The sequence below is a fragment of the Dendroctonus ponderosae genome, unplaced genomic scaffold, assembly GCF_020466585.1.
Source record: "Dendroctonus ponderosae isolate FM_Combo_2020 unplaced genomic scaffold, Dpon_F_20191213v2 Dpon_F_20191213_2, whole genome shotgun sequence".
NCBI classification, from domain to species: Eukaryota; Metazoa; Arthropoda; class Insecta; order Coleoptera; family Curculionidae; genus Dendroctonus; species Dendroctonus ponderosae.
Genome location: NW_026018165.1, coordinates 9,441,589 through 9,452,808, shown reverse-complemented (window position 1 = coordinate 9,452,808; position 11,220 = coordinate 9,441,589). Strand labels below are relative to the sequence as shown.

Sequence of the window (11,220 nt, the reverse complement as noted above, 5' to 3'; positions counted from 1 at the left end):
TTCACTTTGCTCTGTATTTACTCATAGCCACGTTCAATTAACATTTTAATAAAATCAAATTGAAACCTACCGGCAAAGGAAAACTGTGGCATAAATTAAGCGCTTTCGAAACAAAACAGCGAGTGGATTATGGTTCCCGCTGCTGCCAATCGTATAATTAATACAAATGTAGTAGCAAAACCATTTGAATAGTGGCAATGAAAATAATAGAATCTTTAATCGAATTAATTCAGGGTGTTCTGAATTTCAGGTTTTTTTCTTTGAATTAAATTACACAATTACTACAACATATGTATAGGATGTACAACTTCATTACTAGTGAAATACAATTGGTTGCCTCTTTGCGATTATGTTATTGTTTAGTCAGCATAAAATGTGTATAATATAAACAAAGAACCAACCAAAAATAGGCAAATCACTAATTATTAAAGTTTATAACACTTCCTCATATTCATCATATTCTAATAAAAGTGACTTACTGGAAATATAAAATTTACAATGCTGGTATGATTTGCAGGATTTTTCAACAAATTATTAACATTATTACTTTAAGTAAAATTCAGCTTACCTTCCAGTTACATCAGCGGAAAAGCTTGGTTCCCACTTGAGGCAAATTCTGTGTGAAGCTGAGATGAGGCTTCAAGAAGTGGGAGGTTTTCTGGAGGAACCTCTACTCGGACTTAGTACAAGAGCGTCTTTCTCGAGTATGTTGAGTGCCGGTTCTTCATCATCGGTAACAGGTGAGAATCATTTTGTAATGTGTCCCATAAAAAAATCAGCTAAAAATCCAAAATCAAAGAGCAGACGCTGAGAGAAGTTTTAGTTATACAGGGCGTTACGTACACGGGAGCAACATTTTCAGTGGTATCCTTTATCGCGTTAGTTTGACTAACTATATCCATTAGTTCTTTTGAACGCAAGTTTGGATTTTAGTAGAAATTCCATGCAAAACTTGATTAGTGTTATTTTCCACCCTGTAGCTAACGGCAAATGACATTGAAATTGGATATCTCGCACAAAATGCAACGTGGGTACACTTAACTATACTTCATGCCCACGAGGAATATCTTGGACAGTTACTAAATGCAAACAATTACAAAATATTGATTTACTCGATACCGGACTTTTGCTTATTCAAGATCGTCGTCAAACGAGTTTTTTTATGAATTGTAAAAGCAATTTACCCTCAATTCACCATTACTTAGCTTCGAAATTTCAGTGCGTGATAAAGTGCAGCATGCATTGAGTTTTCTGTAAAATGCTCGACAAAGGGGCGCACAACCGTTCGGATTTTGTATATTTTTCGATGCAAATGTACAAATATTTACGGGAAAAGTGTTGGAGATGTGATAGTTAAGTGACTAGTTCTTCCGTTAGCATCAATAGATATTTATTCAGGTACTTACTCGGTGGAAACGATAATGTTTTAAGATGATAACTTACTTAAAATTCGTTAATTTCAATGTTTAATTAATGAAAGTTATCTTTAAACGATAGGACAGATTTTGGATGAAGATTATTTGTTGCTTTAGGGCACTATTTGAAATAACTAGTTGAATCTGATGAATCTATATAATGATCTAATAGATCTTGCAAAATTTTCAACTGCCTTCTTGCCCGATATTCGTACATATGATTTTTTAAAGGAGAGTGCATTTTGGCTGAAAACAGTAATTTTTAGACTCGTGTTTAAACAACAGGAAAATATTAGGATCCAGTGCGATTTCAATGAAAATTTTCCTATCCCGAGATTCAACTGTCTTGTATATCCTGCGAAACTTTCAAGTTCGTACTTGTCCCAGATCTGTAATTACCAATTTTTTAAAGAAAGTGCGTTTTAGGCTGAAATTGTGCATTTGTATGGTATATTTGTATGGTACTGGAGTGGCTAATACTGAAATCTCGCAAAATGTTCAGCTACGTTCTTGTCCGATATTCGTGCAGATGATTTTTTAAGGGAGAGTGTGCTTTGACTGGAAACAACCATTTTCAGACTCGTGTTTAAACAATAGGAAAAAATTTGGATCCATTGCGATGTTAATGAAAATTTCCAAATTCGGAGATTTAGCTGTCTTGTATATCTTGCGAAACTTTCAAGTTCGTACTTGCCCCAGGTCTGTAGTTACCCATTTTTTAAAGAAAGCGCGTTTTAGGCTGAAATTGTTCATTTGTAGACTATCGACTCGCGTTTAAATAGCAGGAAAAATCAGAATCTACTGCGATTTTAATGAACATTTTTCAATTCCCTGACTCGAGTGTCTAATAACTTTTGCAAAATTTTCAACTTCCATTTTTCATTAGCTCATGGCATGCAGGGTGTTAACAATGTGGAGTTCAATCTAAAACTTTTTAACGCAATATAACTTTTGTTTTTCAAATGGATGTACCTGTATATTAATACGTCATTAGATACACAATTTACAAAATTACAAATTTGCATTTACACTTTAAGCTGTGAAATCAACTGTTTGCAAATTATAAATTATTAGTTATTAATTATATTAAAAAAGTTGTTACATTTTGTGAGGTGGCTATGGAATTCATTAAATTGATGAATTTGATGATACTTGACATAATCAATGAAGAAAAGTGCAACGTTTTATAAAATGCATGAAACTTCATAGCAAAAAATGCAATAAAACTGCATACGTCTATAAAAATAAAAATATAAAATTATTCCTACTGTGATATTCACAAATATTTGTTTGAAATTTTTTAAATCAAATTAGTTAATTTTTACTTTAAAATCACATTTTATTAGACTTTAAAACGGTTTTTCAATGTTTTTTTGTCTAGCGAAGCAACAGTTTAAAACAATAACACAACAGCCTTTAAAGTGTGAATAAATGGAGCATTAGGCGTACAAACATTATGTTAAATAAATTATGCGAGAAAATATTTACAGGAGTTTTCATGCGACTGGAGCCCCCAAAAAGCCTATTTTAGATCTCCAACATGGATTAAAGTTCCCTTGCTTGCTTATTCCCCCTTTTCAAATCCCCACGTGCAAATTTCATCCAAATCCGATTAGCGCGTATTTGCATAAATAAAATAATAGCAATTTTTCGGTTGTTTTTCTGTGGCTTTAACTCTGAATAAAGGTGTTACTTTGCAAAGCACGACACGAAATGAGTTGGGATTGATTTATTTGGATGGTTAAGCGTAAAAGGCGTTATTGGAAAATTGGAACGACAAGAAAAAGATAAACCACTGTAATGAAGCTAAAGTGAATTTTAAAACTGTACAACATTTAATAAAATTTCCAGATGTCAGTAGAGGAACATCCAATCGATACCAAACCATTATCAAGCGACTCAAAATAAACAAAAGCATAATTTTATCTGTAAAATTATTACGTTTTCTGTTTAAAGTATGCATGTGATGGAAACTAATGGGCATAGTTTTAAGAGAATTTTGCAAAATATTAAGCCAAAACTTTCCACAAACCTGGGTTTGGTCCGAACCGGGTGGATTTTCTTTAGGTCCGATTTAAGCTAAAAACCGCTTTATAGCTCGTCTTGAAAACTATATTTTATATACAATTCCCAACCCTTTAAGCGATTTTTTGATAGTATTTCTCAAAACCCGTATTTCACGAATTAGTTACTTTTAGAATTAAAATAAACGTTTCACAGCATAACAGTTCAATGTCGAAAATATCCACTTCCAGTGAGGGTTTCGAGGCCTATATTTTTAATTTACATTTCCCCACTTACATCTCACAAATCTTTTAAAATATCAAAATAATCATTAAAAGGCGAAATATAAAAGATAGGCGCAAATTTTATATTTTTATTTATATCTCAATAATGTATGGAATAATTCCAACAGTTGTAACAAAATTTATTATTTCAGGTCTTGAGACTTGTCCTTCGGCAGTTTATTGCTTATCACTGATTGAACACTAGCAAAGCTAAGTTTAATGCACACAATTACAATCCTTTCAAATACAATACTTTAACCCAGTGTTATTGGAAAATTTATGAAAATTGAAAGGATTATTACTCATAGCAGCAGCTCCAGATAGATAAACAATCGAATTCTAGCTTTCGGAGCGCGCGTAATAATGAGTGAAGAAATATGCGGAAAATAACACAGGAATTTTTGTGTTTACGGATGTCTGACTAAAGTGAAGAAAATTGCGTCAAATCAACTATTCAAGCAAAATATCTAGGAATTATGAATAACTGTAAACATAAACTATGTAAGTCGTCGTCTTGGTATATTTAAGCACTGAACAAGTTCATTTTAGTCATTCAAATGAAATTTTTGTTGTTGGCAAGTTGCACACTACAAGCTCAAAAATCTCAGCCCTCTCATACATAAAAAGTATATACATATAGATAAATAAAAAATTATCAATTGTAAAAATTTACTGAAAAATAAATGTGTGTTTTTCCCTTAGGATGTGCAGGAGGTGATACCGAGAAGCAAGCAGTGGCATGGGGTAGAAAAGCAAAAATTTTAAAGAGACTGGTTTTGGGTTTTACCCAAGCTAGACCTCCAGATGTTCCCTCTTTGGTAGCGGTGGATATAACTGCCAAAAATGCAGTTACTGTACGATTAGCTGAGCCAGCTTGTCAAGAATCGCCGATAACTACCAAATTTTTAGGTAAGCTCAACTCCATTTGCGCAATAAAAAACACTTTAAAACATTTGGAAACCTCTCATTTCATTTGCGTACTTTAGAACATATATTTATCTAATTTTATCGGTGTTTTATAGTTTTCTCTCTGCTTTTTTGTTTCTAGTGTTAGTAGTAGCTATTTTCCACGTGGTTTTCTCTCTTCAAAAATGCCCGCTGTTCCTTTTCCACGTTTTTCTACTACCTTTGCCTGACAAATCCTTTCCACTGCTGTCCCTTCGTCCTTTTTGCACAAATAACCAAGCCATCTTCCAGCGTATTGTTCTCAGCACAAAATCCACTTTTAGTTCCTCTCTTGCGCTTTAATTTCTCGATCTATCCCTTTGGGTGATTTTCTTTACTTTTATCAGTTTGCATCGCTTTTCTGACTTTCTCCATCTTAAGCCCTTTGTTGTTCTTTCCTCGCTCTTTCAATTTTTTTCATTTCCTTTTTTGCTTCAAGTACGTCGTTGTGTTCTACATTAACTTAACTTCTCGCCAGTACACCTTCCGGCTCTCTATAATTTAATTTCATTGCCTTATACTTACTTATTCATCCCATCCTTATTTTTCACCTATACCTTTATTGTTTGTCCTCCCTTTCCCAGTGCTTTAAAGCCTCTAAAAGAAAACTTCTGGTTGTCTTTACTACCATACCAAATATTTTCGCGAATTATAAATCAATTTGTTTCAAATGTCAAAATGTTTTCAATTGAAACAATGCAAGCTGTGTAGAAGTTTGGCTCTCGAGCACAAGTTCTACCAATAAATATTCCCGATTTTTATTCAAATGTGCCTGAGTTGAACTACTTTACATAACCAGTAAAATAGAATTAATCTAATATTAACGTTGGTTAGCAACTACCCAATAAATCCGATGAAATGTAGGAAGACATGGGAAACACGAAGGCAAAACGCTATTTCAACCGGAATTTATGCAAAATAAATATTAACTTTGAAGCTATTTAGCTCCCATTAGGAACATAACTTTGAAATAAGGGATCTAATATACAATTATTAATGTCGTTTCAACATGATACCATCCAACGATAGTATCAAGGTAAAGGTCAGGCTATTAAACGGCTAGAAAACGAATGCTAAAGTAATCTTAGACGTAATTTTATAGTATTCAAAAATATATTTCGGTTCATAGTGATGAGGAGAATACGCCAATGTGGGTGCATCTAGTTCGAGCATTTGAAGGTTTCAATCAAGCCCACTAAGGAAAATGCATTGGAATATTTTGAGTGAATTGGAGTTGCTGAATAAGGCTGGTTTTCGAGTTTCGTTTTCTTAGTTGCATATTTTTCCTGAAGCGATTTACTCAAAAAAACAATTGGATTTTGCCAAACTTTTACTTCATTTCGTAGACTTTAAAGTCATTCACTTTTTGCTGAAAAATGATCTGTGTTGTCTTTTTCTCGCACGCAAAACAGCTGACACCGACAAAATTAAAACGTACTAATAATATAAGCAGATAATAATCAGGTTCTCACAAATTGACTGATGCAATTAAAATTGATAATTTCCGAGAATTAAAATACAAATATTATCTTTCAATTATTATATGATCCTATCTAGACTGGCATTTATCAAATTATAGACAATATCAGTAGAAGTTCCGAGCGGCGTGGTGTTATTCATGTTATACCAATAAATTAAGTGGCGTTTAATTGATGAAATTCTCTATGTGCGAATAATCAATGCAAAATGCCGAGTTACACGTTCCCGGCCCTCAATGTTAATGTTCAAAGTAAGCTTTTATTGCATTTAGAGGCGTAAATGTTAGCAAAAGTTTTCGATATATCAATACCTTGAAACTACCCCTTTCAATACTCCTCATTAAGCCAAAGTACCTTGAACCATTTTGGAAAGTTTCTCAAACTTATCCGCTCTAGCATATCGTTTGTATTCAACGCTTGTGCCTTTATGTACAGAAATCTACATTAAGTAGGCTCTTTAAGGGAAAACTGGTAGCTACTTTGCCATGCACGTCCTCTGCTCGTAAATATTAATGTTTGACTTCTTTCTTCTGTCAACAAAGATAGCAAAAATAAGTGGCAAAAATGAAGACAACATATGAAACGATATTGCGAATGAAGTAAAAGAGAGCCTGGCAAAAATTGTTGTTATTATTTAGCAAGCTCGCCACCGTTTACCGCTAATTCAGGCTCTGAATGAGTTGCTAAGTTCTTCAATCTAAATTCTATTGCGGATGGTAAATTTAGCTCATTATTTTTGCTTCAGACGCTATTTAAACGAAATGATTCAATCCATTTTTTTCTAAAATGTGTATTTTTTAGTGCATTATTACTGATTTCGGTGCAATGTTGCTTAAAGTGCAAACTGAGTTCTGATGAGTTTGTATTGAATGAAACAATAAGAAAAATAACATCGAACAAAAATACCAATACCAAATAGATATCACTTATAATAGTTGTTGAAAATTAATTGTTATTTGTGTTAATTATTTGTCAGTTCAATGGTCAACACGTCCGGATTTTTCGATAATATCCGGACATGAAGAACTCACGGACATGTCCAATCTAAGATGTCACGTCGAATTAACTCAGGGCAGAAGATACTACTTTCGAGCTTGTTGCGGCAATCTCAAAGGGTATGGCATGTTTCGAACATCCACACCATCATCAGTCGTACCGTCCACTTGGAGGGAAATTGAGCGAAAAGATCCTAGGTAAGATTCCATTTTGAAGCCGAGAAAATTTGAAAATGTGTTTTTTTAGGTTTGGTGAAAGCAATCAGAATCTCGACCAGTTAATCGAAGAAGTGAGACAATTTCGACCATCGACAGACATGCTGGAGGCAACTGGTCCAACACAAAGGAGAGCTCAACGAAAAAAGACTACGATTAAACAGTTATTTACAGCTGCCAGTAAATTCCAAAAACACTTAAAAAGGTACGAAAAACCACCAAGCAAATATGCGTTTACTAGACAGTTTAACACTGACTCGTGAACACTTACTTATGTAGCCTATACTAAACCATTGCTCGAAGTTGACAATTTGTAAAAACAGTTGAAACTTGTGAAAGAAAACTAAATGATTATTCAATAAGTATTATTTATGCGGATTAAAAAAAAATTAAAAAAAATCGTATATTTAAAACGGAATTTGGTGCTGTTTTTCAATTGGCAACAACCCGTGAATTGATATAATTTAATGCTTTAATGCTGTATTATTTTAGAGCGTTTTGAAACTCTATTTAAAATAGAAAATAAATCAGTTTTTAGAAGGTATTAGTGTCATTTTTGAGCATTTTGTAAATCATGTCAATCCATGTCGGTCCATTAAAACAGAAATATTTTTTTTATTTATGAATTCATAAACCAAAAAAATTAAGGTAATGTTTTTTTAGCGTTTTATTGATTCATTAATGCCAATCAAATTAACGCGTTGAGAATTATTTCGGTTATTTTCCGACAAAACCCTCACTATAAGTCAACAGTTCTATCATATCATCGCTTTTCCACTGTGCAATTGATTCTTGAACGATTATTTCATTTTTGCTATTCTGAACTAATTCTGGTTCTATTGAAATTTTAAGTGAACATATTTCTTTCATATATGTTCATATTCCTGTAGGATACTTGATATTATCGAAAATAACACGTTTTATAATGAACTTATTAGGATAAAATACTAAAGGTGGATATAAAGAAACCTAGAAACAAAGAATCGAAATGTTTCAAGAATAATAGTAAGCAATGAAAACGAAAGCCATAAAAATCTGAATCAAAATATGTGTATATAAATTATAAAAACCTCTCCAAATACATAAAAAAATGTCGTTCTATTTTCAATATTGACTGGAAATATTTTTTTAACTAGCGAACACGTTAAAATAATTTTTTAATAATACGTGATAATTTATAGTCAAAAATACATTTATGCGAATAGAAATCACAAATACGTAATGTTTTAAATACGAGCGCTCTGGCTTTTATGCCTGCAATTTAATATGAAACTTTTAATTCAATTAAATTAAATAACACTCAATTTTATTCAATCTACTACATTTCCAGTCCCAGATCAGTATTGACATTTATTCTTATTTTGTGATTTTCGTTTTTAATGAATGGTTATTTTGCCGGTTTATTTATTTTATCTGTTAGCAGCACAGCAATAAACCGAATGTGTAATCTTCAAATTGCATAAAACTGCGATTATTTTGTGATACAAAAAGTCGTTAAAACAAGCAAATAATAGGCAAAGCTAATCAGTTGCCTAATAATTAATTCTTCCATTTCGATGGATAGAAAATTCATAAATGAATATTTCTTGGTGGAAAGATTTTGGCCTTTAACTTATTTTTTGGATTTTTAACTTAATTTATAATACCGATGATGCAACCAACACTTCGAGGAATTTTCTATAAACTGCATCCGTTCGCACCATTTATATATTTGTGTATTCCTTCAAAGTCAAATAATTTAAAAACTATAGATAAAATAATTAAAAACCATATATTCCAAAAGAAATAGCAAAACTAAAACATTATTATTTTCTAATGTTTTTTTTTGGCTTGTGCAGTCCCTTTTAAGAATAAAAATTGACTTCTAGTAAACAAAATTTATCGAGTTTACTACAATTTCAGCAAATTCTACAAAAAAATCATATCAATTTAAAGCTTCTCTAAATATATTTTTTGACGTTTTTTTTTTGATCTTGCACTTTTCAACATTGTCATGTTTATAAAAATTTCGAAATTGGCAACCTTTTTTTTTTTTCGATCGTCAATTTCGAAAATGTGCTGTTTGCAACTGCGTTTTCTTTCTATTTTCTTGCGAATGCTTTTTCCTACATTAAATTGATTTGCAACTTCTGTAGAAGCTAAACCATTGTTGCTTCCATCAAAATATGCAAATACAAGTAATAATAAAATAAACGCTCACGTTATTAACTATGGACATCAAAAGTTGTGTGAAAATTGCATTTTTTATTATTGTGGCCATAATTTGGCATCAAATTTGACCTTTTACAGCTCTTTTCATATGTTGCCATAAAAAGGTTTCCTTTCATATTGGACAATTACTGTGAGAGTTGGATCTTTTATAGAAACTAAATTAGTTATTTACTGCAATAAATTTTATAATTTCTTAATTTTCAAAGAGCTTAAGCAAAAGTTGGACATTTTGCTTCTTTGAATTGTCCAAACCATTTTTAACGAAATTAACAAAACGGGTAATACACCAATTTTGTGATTGAATCATTAGATGATTATCTAATTTCATGGCAGACAAGTTTTGCTTCATTTTAGCACTTGCTTTAAGAGATTGAGAGAAAACTTCATATACTTTATCAAGAGTAATAGTAAATATTAATCTATAAATATTTTTTTAACAACCTTTGATGTTCCCAGTTTGGATGGACTGCGTTTTTTATTTGGATTGATGTTTTGATGATTCAAACCCTTGTAGTCGTGTTTTCTGTAGTTGTGTTATAAATAGCATTTAAAGCGAACTTCTGAAATTATTAACGAAAGTAATTTTTTCCAGAGGTATTCATCTAGCGTGTATCTTATACCACGAGGACAAAGTCCTTGTAACAAACGAAGAATTCCTTCCTGTGATAGAAGTCGACGAAACCTTCCCCAGTTGCATAAACAACGACCTTTACTGGCTAATGCGAGTGGCCTGCACATGGGACGACACCAAGTCCTTAAAGTCCCTTATGGAAGAACACACATCGTCAACGATCCATTTCCGGACAAAGCTTTTGCTGGCCGCTCTTCAGATGCAATCATCGCTATGTCTTCAGGACTTGGGTCAACTCTACTACAAACCGCTGCGCGACTCGCAGGGCACCGTCGTAATCAGTACAATAAACTATGTGAAATCGCCGAAAAGTGTTAGTGTTCTAAATTCGCGATGGTTGCCCATGAACAAAGTATTCAAAAAAACGATTATGAGTGATGACTCGAATATATCGGATGTGTTGATGGCGAGTATTCAGGATCAGATCAATTACCATCAAGTGTCCAGTTTGAAGCTGACCAGAGGCTTGTATTTGGCCTACTTGAAAATGCAAAGTTCAGTGGATATGATTCATTTGGTCGTTTCGACAAAGACTCCCAATATGCTACCTCACTGTAAAGTGCGGGATAACCCACATGTGTCTGCGTAAGTTTTTCTATTTTATTTACTATTAACTTTGAAAAAGTTATTATGAATTGGTTCCTCATTTGAAGCGGTTTGAATTAGTCGGGGTTTGCTGCAGATAATTGCATTTTTCCTATAGAGAAATTATTAAAAGTATTTTTGATAAAATTAATTGGCAATCAGTTCGCGAGATTGAAAAAAGTGCAACCTTCTTCGGGGAATATCACATGAAGGCAAAACATGTAGCTGATCTGAACAGCCAATGCGCCGATGTTGTGAAACAAAATAATCTGAATACAATAGCGGAACATTAATTATTAATTAGGGCTTATGTCCTTTTTGAAAATTCCTTTGACTCCTTAACTAGTATTCTCTCTGTTGATATTAATGCTACACCTCTGTTTGCTACCCACTTTCCATTCCATAATTCTACGGCATGTTGAAAATGAAAAATATAATTTTGCGTGAACAATAGTC

At 32.7% G+C, this 11,220-nt stretch overlaps 1 protein-coding gene across 6 annotated transcripts in view; it reads left to right on the top strand.

Moving 5' to 3' along the window:
* LOC109538936 (ankyrin repeat and fibronectin type-III domain-containing protein 1) overlaps positions 1 to 11,220 on the top strand; it is a 106,759-nt gene that overhangs the window by 83,554 nt on the left and 11,985 nt on the right. For all 6 annotated transcript variants that reach the window (XM_019906377.2, XM_048663781.1, XM_048663783.1 and 3 more), the window contains 5 exons: positions 576 to 740; positions 4,406 to 4,612; positions 7,103 to 7,319; positions 7,369 to 7,542; positions 10,141 to 10,764. In XM_019906377.2, coding sequence (XP_019761936.1) covers positions 576 to 740; positions 4,406 to 4,612; positions 7,103 to 7,319; positions 7,369 to 7,542; positions 10,141 to 10,764 — 1,387 coding nt within the window. The remainder of the gene's footprint in view (positions 1 to 575; positions 741 to 4,405; positions 4,613 to 7,102; positions 7,320 to 7,368; positions 7,543 to 10,140; positions 10,765 to 11,220) is intronic.